Source organism: Ranitomeya variabilis, chromosome 7, assembly GCF_051348905.1.
Source record: "Ranitomeya variabilis isolate aRanVar5 chromosome 7, aRanVar5.hap1, whole genome shotgun sequence".
NCBI classification, from domain to species: Eukaryota; Metazoa; Chordata; class Amphibia; order Anura; family Dendrobatidae; genus Ranitomeya; species Ranitomeya variabilis.
In genome coordinates, this window is record NC_135238.1 from 213,137,820 (window position 1) to 213,153,160 (window position 15,341).

A 15,341-nucleotide genomic window follows, 5' to 3' on the forward strand; every position below is an offset into this window, starting at 1 on the left:
CAATATGTTCTGGGGAAGGAGGTATTTTAATTTTTCCTTTTTCATTTTAAGTCAATTTAACTTTATTTTAGCTTTTATGTAAGCATTTTTCTGTACATTTCACATTAGTAGAGGGGTCACGGTACACGGGTTACACTTGTGGCAATGAAGAATCCTCAATGGAATAAAACGAAGGTTCTAGTAAACACCAACGCGTTTTGGCGCCGGACTGGTTCCTTCATTTCCTCAAGAGCAGCCCAGGTACTGTGATATCTCCACTAAATTTAATGGCTATCTGGAAGAAGACCTGCATCTTTCTCCAGTATGGGGTCCGATCGCACTGCTTTCAGTGGAGGGGTGATCAGAATTCCCATACAAATTCATGGGAATTCTGACCATCGTTGCACTGCTATCGGCGGGCGTTAAGGTTCAGGTCCCACTGGCACTGGTGATCTACTATATGAGCTACTATACATTTATGGCATGACCTGTGGTATGCCATAAATGAATGCGACGGGAGAACCACTTTGGCGCACTGGGTCATGTTCTAGGTCTGTGGTGTCTAACCAAAAATGAAGAAGATCGTGGACTCATACCAACATATTGTACTAAAATTAGAATATGGCTAGAATTGGAAAACCTCCTTTAAAATCAATAGCATTACCTTATATTTCTCTGTTACTTTCTCTATTAATAGAATCAAGTAGAATAATATAAAGACAGACATGTTCCCCTTCAACCATTCTAGTAACCATTGCCTAAACATAGTTGAGACATACGTTTCATTAAAGGAAATATTCCTGAAAAAAACCCCAAGAATATTGCCCCTCTTAGCCAATCATCTCAATCCTCGATGATGTCATGGCTTATAAGTGTTTTGATTGGCTCCTTCTTTTTTGGCAGCACAAAATGGCTACCTGCATTATTTTTAAGCGTCACATGGAAAACTTTGATATGGATGATAACAACGATGTAACAATGAGAACGAAGCCTAAGAGTTACGCAAAGAAATAAGAACTATGAAATCCAAACACCAGTAAAATAAAGTTACAGTAACGGAATCCCCCTCTGCCAGGAAGGCTTTATTGCCAAGTCCTCCAACAAAAAGTGAGCTAATACATTTGTTTAAAAAAATATTGCACTGCTATATATTGCACTGCTAACGGATGTGATGGTTTACGGTGTAAATAACCCACATAGAGCGACACATATATTCTTCAAATTTGCTTGTAAAAATAGACTGAAGAGCAAGTCAGAGACATGTCTCCCTGTCGATACCTTTCCCTGAGGCAGATTTCTTCTCTGTCTTGCTTTCAGAGCTAGAAATAAATAGAAAATGCATGAAATTAGTCAAGTATTCATTTAACCCTTCTGTGTTATAAATCATGTCGTAGAGAAAGCCATTTTCTAGGCACTATGAACTAATGACATCATCGGGTATTTCACTAGAGCTATTGGCCATTGACTTGACCATCATCAAGTCTTAAAGAGAACATGTCACGTGAAAAAATGCTATTAACCTGTAGATATGGGGTTAATCTTCAGGTTATTAGTGTTCTGAACCTGCCCGGCGCCCGCACTTAGACCCCTGCTGCAGGAAGAAAATTAAATGTATTACTTCCGGTAGCTTTTTGGCATTAGTCATAGGGGCGGTGCTGGCGACTGGGGCTGCCTCTCTGTGAATAGAGAGCAGTGGCTGTAACCGTACCACGGCATGACTGACAGCAGGCTAAGCATTAGGGCTGGCTGTCAGTCAATGCTAGGGGCGCGGTTACAGATGCCGCTCCCTATACACAGAGCAGTGACAAAAAAAGTTGTCTCTCTAGTGCCAACCATTGGAAGTTGTTACTCTACAAGTCAATGGGTAGTCCTAGACAGCCAGTTGTCTTTCTCTTTAAGGATAATTAATTTGCAAACCAATTTCCAAAAAAAGCACTGCTAGACCCTCATCTTTTTTTATGCCAGCTTGGCATTCTTTACAAGGATAATAGAGCCCCCCTTAGACATAGCACACTCTGATTTAGGGGTGATGTCAGTAGTTCCAAGTCGACAGTTCGTGCGTCCATATTGATTCAGTACCAAAATGGCTTTCTCTATGTTAAGTATGATGTGGCATCTACACAGCGTTGCCCATGATTGACATCAATTCAATTTTCAGAAATATATTAGTCATGCTATACAAGACAATCAGCAAACATTCAACAAGGATGCTGGAAGAAGTCATAGTAAGCATTGTACATAAGAATTGGGCTTTTGTAAGGCAACTGCAGCATGCAGATAAGCAGATATGCAGACTTCCACTTACAGAGGCAAGCTGGCGAACATCCACAGCATTTCTGCATGCACATTGATAGCATTTAGACTAAGCATTCCAATACATTCCACAAATCATGAACATTAAGACATTCCTCATGTTAGTAAAGGGTCACCCAAAAGCTCTGGTGTTCGTGGTGGCGGCTTGGTTCCATTATAGAATGCTACCAAATAATAAGTTCTACCCAACGTCACTTTGACTTTTCCATGTTACGTTTCACTCTTTGGAAAATAAGTCCGTAACTTATCCCAGTGGTCTCTAACCTATGGTTGTAGTTTTGCAACAGCTAGAAAACTACAACTTGAAAATCTTTGGCTATGATGTCCAGTGAGATATGACTTCACCACATGCTGTCCCCTACCATTAAGAGTATGAGATTGGTGTAAAAAAATGTCTCAGTAAAGAAACTTGATTTTCTCATATTAATATAATTGGAAAATTTAATGTTTTAAAATCTACTTTCAGGAATATTCTAGTGTCACTGTTAGGCTACTATCACGAGTTGAACTGTGGCATCAATACTATGGTTTGCAATACCTAGATCTCCTGCACTTTCACTGAACCAGACTTGGAGCACCATCCTGTGTGGGTCCAGCTTTATTGCTTCTTAAAGGAATTCCCAAACTAAATACATAAGTCCCGGAATGGACACAGAAAGAAGAGGGCCCCTGTGCAAAATTAACACATGGGCCTTTCGCAGTCTGAAAGCTCATCATAACGCACAAATCCACCTACTATGGAGGAGGTAGTGGACCCCTTTTACCACTTGGGCCCCTGTGTGGCTGCACATGTTGCACCAATAGATTGTCTACCCCTGCGTTTATCATTAGCTTCAGGATAAATTATAAATGTATGATTGCTGATCTCACTGTTGTGAACCCCAACAGCCAGGAGAACATGGACCCCAAAGTCCCATATGTGAGTGAAGTGATAATGCATGTCAGTAACCACTTTCTCTATTGTGGGATTTAGGAACCATTCACATTGTATTTCAACCCTTTTGTTGGGTGCTTTTTATGAGGAGATTCAAACATGTTCAGGTGGAACCACTGACGGGGCCATAAAGTAGAGTGACACAAACAAAGTTGAAGTGGATTCTCATTTGCGTTTCTCCAGTGGCGTGCACTTATGCAGATGGACACAGAACCTAGACTACGACATTTTGGGGGATTCAGACAATCATGTGATGGAAGGGGAAAAATGTAGCTTTCATTTTATTAAAAAGCTAGATAATTTTTTGACAATCAGAATTTCAAAGTATGATCACTAAGTCCCCAATGCATCATTACTTGTTCTATAATTTTCTGGAATAATTTGTTTGTCTTTCTTTTTTGGCTTTTTTAATTTTTAATGACAATTTTCTTATCTGGATGTTTTGGACAGAATCATGATATACGACCTTTTCCGAAGGTCACATTTCTATGATGCATCTCACTCCATTCCCTGCCTGACAAAAAAAGAAAAGGGACTTCAAACCACGGTTTACCTTGGTAATGATATATTACCGGACCAGGAAAATATCAGAGGAAATGGTCAAGAATTATTTTTGCCTTTGAAAAACGTTATTCTTCTTCTCCAGAGCTCATTATAAGGCTAAATAATAAAATCTGACATCTTAAAGGAGTATTCTCAAGTTTGAAAATCAGTCCATATCCACTGGATAGGGATATCTCAGGAATCGGGGTTCAGAAGATATCTGTTGTGAATTTGCTTTTTGCTCCCTCTAGTGGTTACTAGTTTTTTGACTCTGGTTTTTCTGTCATTCCTTTTATCCGCACCTGGGTCGTTAGTTAGGGGTGTTGCTATATAAGCTCCCTGGACCTTCAGTTCAATGCCTGGCAACGTAGTTATCAGAGCTAGTCTGCTGTGCTCTTGTCTACTGATCCTGGTTCCAGTTATATCAGCTAAGTCTGCCTTTTGCTTTTTGCTATTTGTTTTGGTTTTGTATTTTTGTCCAGCTTGTTCCAAATCTATATCCTGACCTTTGCTGGAAGCTCTAGGGGGCTGGTGTTCTCCCCCCGGACCGTTAGACGGTTCGGGGGTTCTTGAATTTCCAGTGTGGATTTTGATAGGGTTTTTGTTGACCATATAAGTTACCTTTCTTTATTCTGCTATCAGTAAGCGGGCCTCTCTGTGCTAAACCTGGTTCATTTCTGTGTTTGTCATTTCCTCTTACCTCACCGTCATTATTTGTGGGGGGCTTCTATCCAGCTTTGGGGTCCCCTTCTCTGGAGGCAAGAAAGGTCTTTGTTTTCCTCTACTAGGGGTAGCTAGATTCTCCGGCTGGCGCGTGTCATCTAGAATCAACGTAGGAATGATCCCCGGCTACTTCTAGTGTTGGCGTTAGGAGTAGATATATGGTCAACCCAGTTACAACTGCCCTATGAGCTGGATTTTTGTATTCTGCAGACTTCCACGTTCCTCTGAGACCCTCGCCATTGGGGTCATAACAGTTTGCCAGGCCAGTATTAAATGTTTAATGCATTGCAGAAGAGGGATTATAAGAAAGAAGATTCTGAGTTTTTTTTTTTTTCTTCTTCCCCTTTACCTCAGAGTGGCTATGCTTGCTGCAGACATGAATGTCCAGACCTTGATTACAAGTGTGGACCAGCTGGCTACTCGTGTGCAGGGCATACAAGACTATGTTATCAGAAATCCTAGGTCAGAACCTAAAATACCGATTCCTGAACTGTTTTCCGGAGACAGGTTTAAGTTTAGGAATTTCGTGTATAATTGTAAATTGTTTTTGTCCCTGAGACCCTGTTCATCTGGAGATTCTGCTCAGCAAGTAAAAATTGTTATTTCGTTCTTACGGGGCGACCCTCAGGATTGGGCTTTTTCGCTGGCGCCAGGAGATCCGGCATTGGCTGATCTTGATGCGTTTTTTCTGGCGCTCGGTTTACTTTATGAGGAACCCAATCTTGAGATTCAGGCAGAAAAGGCCTTGCTGGCTATGTCTCAGGGGCAGGACGAGGCTGAAGTGTATTGCCAAAAATTTCGGAAATGGTCCGTGCTGACACATTGGAACGAGTGTGCACTGGCCGCTAATTTTAGAAATGGCCTTTCTGAAGCCATTAAGAATGTTATGGTGGGTTTTCCCATTCCCACAGGTCTGAATGATACTATGGCACTGGCTATTCAAATTGACCGGCGGTTGCGGGAGCGCAAAACCGCAAATTCCCTCATGGTGTTGTCTGAACAGACACCGAATTCGGTGCAATGTGATAGAAAAACCGCAAATCCCTTCATGGTGTTGTCTGAACAGACACCTGATTTAATGCAATGTGATAGAATCCTGACTAGAAATGAGCGGAAAATTCATAGACGCCGGAATGGCTTGTGCTACTACTGTGGTGATTCTACACATGTTATCTCAGCATGCTCTAAACGTATAGCTAAGGTTGTTAGTCCTGTCACCGTTGGTAATTTGCAACCTAAATTTATTCTGTCTGTAACTTTGATTTGCTCACTGTCATCTTATCCTGTCATGGCGTTTGTAGATTCAGGTGCTGCCCTGAGTCTCATGGATCTCTCATTTGCTAAGCGCTGTGGTTTTACTCTTGAACCATTAGAAAATCCTATTCCTCTTAGGGGTATTGATGCTACACCATTGGCAGCAAATAAACCGCAGTATTGGACACAGGTTACCATGTGCATGACTCCTGAACACCGCGAGGTGATACGTTTCCTGGTTTTACATAAAATGCATGATTTGGTTGTTTTAGGGCTGCCATGGTTACAGACCCATAATCCAGTCCTGGACTGGAAGGCTATGTCAGTCTCAAGTTGGGGCTGTCGTGGTATTCATGGGGATTCCCTGCCTGTGTCTATTGCTTCTTCTACGCCTTCGGAAGTTCCGGAGTATTTGTCTGATTATCAGGATGTCTTCAGTGAGTCTGAGTCCAGTGCACTGCCTCCTCATAGGGACTGTGACTGTGCTATAGATCTGATCCCAGGCAGTAAATTTCCTAAGGGAAGACTGTTTAATCTGTCGGTACCTGAACATACCGCTATGCGTTCATATATCAAGGAGTCTCTGGAGAAAGGACATATTCGTCCGTCTTCTTCCCCTCTTGGTGCGGGATTCTTTTTTGTGGCAAAAAAGGACGGATCTTTGAGACCTTGTATTGATTATCGGCTTTTAAATAAGATCACTGTCAAATTTCAGTATCCTTTACCGCTGTTGTCTGACTTGTTTGCCCGGATTAAGGGTGCCAAGTGGTTCACCAAGATAGACCTTCGTGGTGCGTACAACCTTGTGCGCATTAAGCAAGGTGATGAATGGAAAACCGCATTCAATACGCCCGAAGGTCATTTTGAGTACTTGGTGATGCCTTTTGGGCTCTCCAATGCGCCTTCAGTTTTTCAGTCCTTTATGCATGACATTTTCCGGAAGTATCTGGATAAATTTTTGATTGTTTATCTGGACGATATTTTGGTTTTTTCTGATAATTGGGATTCGCATGTGGAGCAGGTCAGGTTGGTCTTTAAAATTTTGCGTGAAAATTCTTTGTTTGTCAAGGGCTCAAAGTGTCTCTTTGGTGTACAGAAGGTTCCCTTTTTGGGGTTCATTTTTTCCCCTTCTGCTGTGGAGATGGACCCAGTCAAGGTCCGAGCTATTCTTGATTGGACTCAGCCCTCGTCAGTTAAGAGTCTTCAGAAGTTCTTGGGCTTCGCTAACTTCTACCGTCGTTTTATCGCTAATTTTTCTAGCATTGTGAAACCTTTGACGGATATGACCAAGAAGGGCTCCGATGTAGCTAACTGGGCTCCTGCTGCCGTGGAGGCTTTCCAGGAGTTGAAACGCCGGTTTACTTCGGCGCCTGTTTTGTGCCAGCCTGACGTCTCACTTCCCTTTCAGGTTGAGGTGGATGCTTCGGAGATTGGGGCAGGGGCCGTTTTGTCGCAGAGAGGCCCTGGTTGCTCTGTTATGAAACCTTGTGCCTTTTTCTCTAGGAAGTTTTCGCCTGCCGAGCGAAATTATGATGTGGGCAATCGGGAGTTGTTGGCCATGAAATGGGCATTTGAGGAGTGGCGTCATTGGCTCGAGGGTGCTAAGCATCGTGTGGTGGTCTTGACTGATCACAAAAATCTGATGTATCTCGAGTCTGCTAAACGCCTTAATCCGAGACAGGCCCGCTGGTCATTGTTTTTCTCCCGCTTTGATTTTGTTGTCTCGTATTTACCAGGTTCAAAGAATGTGAAGGCCGATGCTCTTTCTAGGAGCTTTGTGCCTGATGCTCCTGGAGTCGCTGATCCTGTTGGTATTCTTAAAGATGGAGTTATCTTGTCAGCTATTTCTCCGGATCTGCGACGTGTGTTGCAGAGATTTCAGGCTGATAGGCCTGAGTCTTGTCCACCTGACAGACTGTTTGTCCCGGATAAGTGGACCAGCAGAGTCATTTCCGAGGTTCATTCCTCGGTGTTGGCAGGTCACCCGGGAATTTTTGGCACCAGAGATCTGGTGGCCAGGTCCTTTTGGTGGCCTTCCTTGTCAAGGGATGTGCGGTCATTTGTGCAGTCCTGTGGGACTTGTGCTCGAGCTAAGCCTTGCTGTTCTCGTGCCAGCGGTTTGCTCTTGCCCTTGCCTGTCCCGAAGAGACCTTGGACACATATCTCCATGGATTTCATTTCTGATCTTCCGGTGTCTCAAGGCATGTCTGTTATCTGGGTGATATGTGATCGCTTCTCCAAGATGGTCCATTTGGTTCCTTTGCCTAAGCTGCCTTCCTCTTCCGATCTGGTTCCTGTGTTTTTCCAGAACGTGGTTCGTTTGCACGGCATCCCTGAGAATATTGTGTCAGACAGAGGATCCCAGTTCGTTTCCAGGTTCTGGCGATCCTTTTGTAGTAGGATGGGCATTGATTTGTCGTTTTCGTCTGCTTTCCATCCTCAGACTAATGGACAGACGGAGCGAACCAATCAGACTTTGGAGGCTTATTTGAGGTGTTTTGTCTCTGCTGATCAGGACGATTGGGTGACATTCTTGCCGTTGGCTGAGTTTGCCCTTAATAATCGGGCTAGTTCCGCCACCTTGGTTTCGCCTTTTTTCTGCAACTCTGGTTTCCATCCTCGCTTTTCTTCGGGTCATGTGGAGCCTTCTGACTGTCCTGGGGTGGATTCTGTGGTGGATAGGTTGCAGCAGATCTGGAATCATGTGGTGGACAACTTGAAGTTGTCACAGGAGAAGGCTCAGCGCTTTGCCAACCGCCGCCGCGGTGTGGGTCCCCGACTTCGCGTTGGGGATTTGGTATGGCTTTCTTCCCGCTTTGTTCCTATGAAGGTCTCCTCTCCCAAATTTAAACCTCGTTTTATTGGGCCTTACAAGATATTGGAAATCCTTAATCCTGTATCTTTTCGTCTGGATCTTCCTGTGTCGTTTGCTATTCACAATGTATTTCATAGGTCCTTGTTGCGGCGGTACATTGTGCCTGTAGTTCCTTCTGCTGAGCCTCCTGCTCCGGTGTTGGTTGAGGGCGAGTTGGAGTACGTGGTGGAGAAGATCTTGGATTCTCGCCTCTCCAGGCGGAGGCTTCAGTACCTGGTCAAGTGGAAGGGCTATGGTCAGGAGGATAATTCCTGGGTGGTCGCCTCTGATGTTCATGCGGCCGATTTGGTTCGTGCCTTTCATGCCGCTCATCCTGATCGCCCTGGTGGTCGTGGTGAGGGTTCGGTGACCCCTCACTAAGGGGGGGGTACTGTTGTGAATTTGCTTTTTGCTCCCTCTAGTGGTTACTAGTTTTTTGACTCTGGTTTTTCTGTCATTCCTTTTATCCGCACCTGGGTCGTTAGTTAGGGGTGTTGCTATATAAGCTCCCTGGACCTTCAGTTCAATGCCTGGCAACGTAGTTATCAGAGCTAGTCTGCTGTGCTCTTGTCTACTGATCCTGGTTCCAGTTATATCAGCTAAGTCTGCCTTTTGCTTTTTGCTATTTGTTTTGGTTTTGTATTTTTGTCCAGCTTGTTCCAAATCTATATCCTGACCTTTGCTGGAAGCTCTAGGGGGCTGGTGTTCTCCCCCCGGACCGTTAGACGGTTCGGGGGTTCTTGAATTTCCAGTGTGGATTTTGATAGGGTTTTTGTTGACCATATAAGTTACCTTTCTTTATTCTGCTATCAGTAAGCGGGCCTCTCTGTGCTAAACCTGGTTCATTTCTGTGTTTGTCATTTCCTCTTACCTCACCGTCATTATTTGTGGGGGGCTTCTATCCAGCTTTGGGGTCCCCTTCTCTGGAGGCAAGAAAGGTCTTTGTTTTCCTCTACTAGGGGTAGCTAGATTCTCCGGCTGGCGCGTGTCATCTAGAATCAACGTAGGAATGATCCCCGGCTACTTCTAGTGTTGGCGTTAGGAGTAGATATATGGTCAACCCAGTTACAACTGCCCTATGAGCTGGATTTTTGTATTCTGCAGACTTCCACGTTCCTCTGAGACCCTCGCCATTGGGGTCATAACAATATCAGACTGGAGGTCAGAAAGTGCCAAAGACCATCCAACTGTAGCACTTGAAAATCTCCAACGCTCCCATCAAAAAGGATTGGAATGGCTCCATCACTCTATTCTTATTGGCTGATTCTTGTTGATTGGTCAGTGGTCAGTGGTCAGAGGCTCAGCAATTGGAAAGTTATTCTCTATCCAACGGATGGGGCTAACTTGTCAAACTTGAGAATGCCCCTTTAATATACCTTGGATATGTACTTCTTCTTGTACTAGCTACATGTACAGAGGCGAACATAAAATGGACATCAACCCCCTTTATTATGAGGCCGCTGCTTTTATTACCATGTGGAGACTACCATAATTACAGTGTGAGGGTATGTTTCCACTGTCAGGATGGCCGGCGGTATCGCCGCAGCGGCGAAGCCGCTCGGCGCTAAGCCCCGCCCCCTTTCTGGGACGCGATCATGCTGGATATGTTAACTCTTCACATCCGGGATGATCGCTCTCTCCCATAGCGCCCTGTGATATGCCTTGCGGGGACGCTGCGTCCCCGCAAGGTGTACGGACATGCTGCGATCTGAAAAGACGCACAGCATGTCCGGAGTCGCAGGGCTGCCGCGTGCGGGTTTCCACGCATAGTGGAGACGGGATTTCATAAAATCCCCTCCACTATGCTGGAACATCTGGACGCTGCTTGTTTGATGCTGCAGCTCTGCGCAGCGTCAAACAAGCAGCGTTTCCTGACCGTGGAAACATACCCTAATAGTTTTTATTTCCTTTGAGGACTTTAAGTTTCATGGAAGTATGAGCTAAGGGTTTACAATAGACCATCGCCCCTATTGATGGCCATAGACACTGGGTTCTGATCTATTACCTAACTGCACTTTGCTCATCCATGTAGAGGTGCCAATGTGCCATTTAGGAAAAAAATAGATTTTTGAGTTTGGATTTTGCCTATCCAACCATATCGCTTCCCCTCCCGAAAGAGAAGTGTCATTAGATATGTCAACTATTCCTCTTTCCCTTTCTGCTCATCAAATATGTCAAATGTGAATTTCATTGGGTTCCTGCAAAATAACGTACCTGCTATGTGATGGCGTGCTGCCACTTTAGCTTTGTATTGGCGACACACATTTAAAAACATTTTTTATTAAAGGATCTGTATAGCTCTTTGGAAACTGTAGAAGCTGCATATTAGAGATCTAACCCTTGGATTATTTTCGTACAGATTTATTACTATTTACAACAGACAGGTACAATATAGAAGCAGCATGCCAATTTTGGGAGAACCACAAAAAGAAAAGCCAATTTTCACAAAACTCGAACACAATATATTATTTATTCTCGTTGGTGCTGGTAATTTTTTTTAGAGTATTTGTGGCGTGATGAATCGGAATCCGAATTCTACTTAAGTTAAAATTTCTATAAAATTAAAAGTCAAAGTCATTGATTTGGTATTCACAATTTGGTAGATTTAGGCCAATTTTCTCTTGGTAGTCCCAATGGTAAAGCCGGTGCAGACTTATCAATGCATATGGAGGTTGACATCCATACTCCTGTTATTACAAGGGTTAGTTTAATGGCATGTAGATGCAGAGAGATCTTACCTTTAGGGATCAGCTTCTACAGTGATTATGAAGGGGAGCTTATGATAGAAATGTAATATGCAATGCATTAAATACAGTCGTTCGGCATGGATATAGGAATTCAGAAAATACTAAGTCTATTAGGTAACATGTATGATGAAGATGTGGGGGCTATAGGGGTCTTCTACCTACATAATATAGCATACAACTTGTAAATTCTATTTTATTTAGAGAGGCCAAACACAAGTCTACATGTCCAGAATAAAAATTAAGGGGCGACATTAATCAAAGCTGAAAGAAAAACAACAAATCCAAAATGATTAGTTTAAAGGACTGTCTGGTTTACTGAACCCCTTTCTAAATACCCTACTAGAGAATTCTGACTTAATGGTGGAGGGTACTATATTCATGACAGACTCCTCTCTTGACCAGTGAGTGATTTTTGCTCTGGGGGACCAAGCACTGATTTTATATGATAACTGTGTACTGCTTTATTTCACCTGCGGAGGCAGCGCAGGCTAACTGCACACTCACTACCAAGTTTAAAGAGGTTTTTCAGGACTTTATTGTTGATGACGTATCCTTTAAAAGGTTATCAATACCAGATTGGTGTGACTCCATATCCTGGCACCACCAATGATCAGCTGATTGGATTGACGAGTGACACTGGAAGTGACCAAGCTCCACACAGCGTAGTAGCAGTGAATGGTCCTAAAATCTCTTTCCTACTCAAGTGAAAGGGAGGACCCCATTACCGGGAGCAAAGGTTACACCAATTATATATCTGCCCCGATCCGATAGATAGGGGATACTGCTAGATCGGTGAGGGTTAGACCACTGAGACCACCATTTGTGCTACCACTCAATCCCAAGTATATGGGACAGATGGAAAAAGTCAAGTACATTGCTTTAGAAAGAATAGAATTAGAGTGCACATGTGCAACCATCGCTCCAATCAAACAAGAGACAAAGACCCCATGTCCTTGCAAGTGGAGGGAGTCTCAGCAGGCAGATCTCCACCAATTTAGCAGTTACCATATGTCTACCCGGACCATCGATGATCACTAACGCAGTGCTCCTGAATCCCCAGCTCCTCCTGACTGTACGATCGCAGTGAGTAGCAGATCGAATTGAGCGGCACTTGAGCATGCGCCCTGGAGCTCTATTCAAGGTCAATGACCGACCGACATTGAATGGAGGGAACGGCGTATGCTCAACTGGCGATCTATTATAACTCCTCCCCAATGGAAATCTGCAGTGAGAAGTAATGGGAGTGAGAGTGTTTGAGTGCTTGGTGGACCCCCAGCAAACAAATATTTACCACCTATTCTTTGTATAGGTGATAAATGTCCGCTTTGGAAAAATCTCTTCAATCAGTCACTTAGGTGTCCGGTCATGTGATAATATATAGACTAGACTATTAGGGGTGAATGAGGTTGGGGGTCTGTGTTATACAATAATAACAAATTGCTTAGTGAAAAATAGCAATATACTTTATTTCAATTTTTCTTTTATAATTTGTTGATTAATATTTATATTATATACTGTATGTTTCGTATTTTACACCTGTATCCAACACATAAATCACTGCACTTTCTTAACGGGGGTTATCCAAGACTATAATAAAGAATCTGCTTTTTTTTCCCAGAAATAGTCCCCCTCCTTGTCCATAGTCTATGTCTGTTTTTCATCTATACCTATCAATAGCGATGTAATACCAGACGCTGCATGTGGACAAGAGTGGCGCTGTTTCTGGAGAAAATAAAAAGCGAAACTCCTTTAAGAACAGTAATTTGCTCATAACATAAATAGGCCGAGAATTTCTCATCAGGACAAAGAAGATAAGACAACAATTGCAAATTGGTTTGAAGACTAGAACAAGGTAAATGATCCTTACAATGGAAAAATAAATGCAGTGAACGAAAAGAAACAATTACTGACTAATAGCATGTTTCCATTAATCACCCATAGCACCTAAGGATGAATGGGAGAATACTGCATTGATTTATGTCTGGCAGGGAAAATTAATTACAATGATGCTCATCACAACTCAACCACGTTAGATCGTTAAAATAAAAATATCTGTATCCATGTAATGTCATGTTTCAGTTAAGAGTCATTATAATGATTTTATCAGGGATCTGCAGAAATAAAAACTCAATATATCCTACTATTATCAAAATCACTCTCTTTAATACGTTGCAGTCTTAAAGAGTAACTACATTTTTTCTTTAATTATTCATCGGCCATAGCAAGTTATGATTTTTTTTTTTTTAATATTCTTCTCTTCCAAACAAAAAACCTCAGTGCTGTTTTAACTGCCTGGTTCATGTTCCCTAATAATCTGCTTTCCGCAGCTTTTCAGCAAGAACCTATACTCTTTTACAAACAACCAGTAGAGGAATTCCACTGCTGGAGTACAGGGAACGGGTGCAGACAGGGAAAGATCCTTACACAGATTGTTTGTACTAGAATGCGGAATCCTTGCCGAGCTGCAGCTGAAAGCAGAGTCTTGAACCAGGCAGTTAAAACAGCACAGTGCTTGGAAGAGAAGGAGGCAAAGTAAGGTCATGGAATACAAAAATTCATAACTTTAAAAATGCCAATCAACAATTAAAGGGAATCTGTCACACCCTGGGACGTATATAACCTATTAATATGGGCATACAGGTGATAGAAATGTTAAAATAGTCCTAACCAGTATGTCTCATATCTGCGGTCTTGTTATTGAAAAATTGTCTTTTATTTCAGTATGCTAATGATTTCTTCCAGGCTCCAGGGTGTGCAGTGCCTGGAAGAAATCTCTGCCTCCTGTCTTCATTTGTTTACCACCCCCCTCCCATCTTAGTCACAATGCCCTGTGACATGTATTAGTGGACCCTGAATCCTGCGCCTGCACCCTGCAATAGCATGATAGAGGTGAAACTCCCGTGCTCGCCTGTTGTTGGTTCGGGGGAGATCGGACCACTAAAGAATCCGTCGCCCCCTTCGTCCGGAATGGATTAAAAAGAAAAAATCCGTAAAAATAAAAATCAGTGTGCCTCCTACGGACACTAAGCTTGAACTGGGTGTCTGGAAGCCAGTACGAGGGTGTATACTGCAGGGGAGGAGCTAACCTTTTTTTGTCTCAGCTTAGTGTCAGCCTCCTAGTGACAGCAGCATAACCCATGGTCCTGTGTCCCCCAATGAGGCGAAGGAGAAAGCATGATTATACAGTACCTATTCTGCCCTTCTATGGGCATTGGCTCCAGCGTTCTCGTGCGCAGGCGAGTTATGCAGTGACCTTCGGCGCGTGGGTCGATATGGTTCTCTCCCAACCATGCCTACATGAGGCATCACAAACTATATGGTTCCTAACTATGCAGGGAAGAAGGAAGTGGGGAAGAGCACCTAATTGCCAAGCACGCCTGCACCTGTGCAGAAGAACGCTGAAGTCAATGCCCATAGAAGGGTGGAATAGGAAAGTATAATCACACTATTGCAGGGCGCAGGTGCGGGATTCCAGGGCCACCATTACATGTCACAGGGCACTGTCACACTGATGGGAAGGGGCGGTACGCAAATGAAGACAGGAGCCTGGAAGAAATCATTAGAATAAAGAAATGAAAGACCATTTTTCAAAAACAAGATCACAGATAGGAGGCATACAGGTAGGACTATTTTAATATTTCTGGTTAGATCAACGTGTGCACAACCGAATGAGGTGCACGGGTAGGTTCCCAAACCGTAATCAATAAACAATACAAAACCCGGCACTCAACTTTGTAGTGAGAAGGAACGAAAGATTTATTGTATCCCAAATCAGAAAAAGTTTCGGTCACACAAAGTGACCTTCATCAGTAAAGTATAATAGGATAATGGATAAGTTCAAGTGGCTATAAGGCCTGCCCGGAAAATGCTACCAATATCGTATTGGATACCCAAAAAGGAAGAGAGGTTACAGCCTATATGCAGGCTGACATCGCGGCAATATTATAATTTTAATATTTCTATCACCTGTATGCCCATATTAATAGGTTATATA

The 15,341-nt window shown here is 43.2% G+C and overlaps 1 protein-coding gene across 5 annotated transcripts in view; it reads right to left on the reverse strand.

Moving 5' to 3' along the window:
• Window positions 1-30: 30 nt before the first annotated feature.
• SLC4A10 (solute carrier family 4 member 10) overlaps window positions 31-15,341 on the reverse strand; it is a 198,911-nt gene continuing 183,600 nt past the window's right edge. For all 5 annotated transcript variants that reach the window (XM_077272834.1, XM_077272835.1, XM_077272837.1 and 2 more), the window contains 2 exons: window positions 11,339-11,376; window positions 31-1,298 (listed from right to left, as the gene is read on the reverse strand). In XM_077272834.1, coding sequence (XP_077128949.1) covers window positions 11,364-11,376 — 13 coding nt within the window. In that variant the 3' untranslated portion in view covers window positions 31-1,298; window positions 11,339-11,363. The remainder of the gene's footprint in view (window positions 1,299-11,338; window positions 11,377-15,341) is intronic.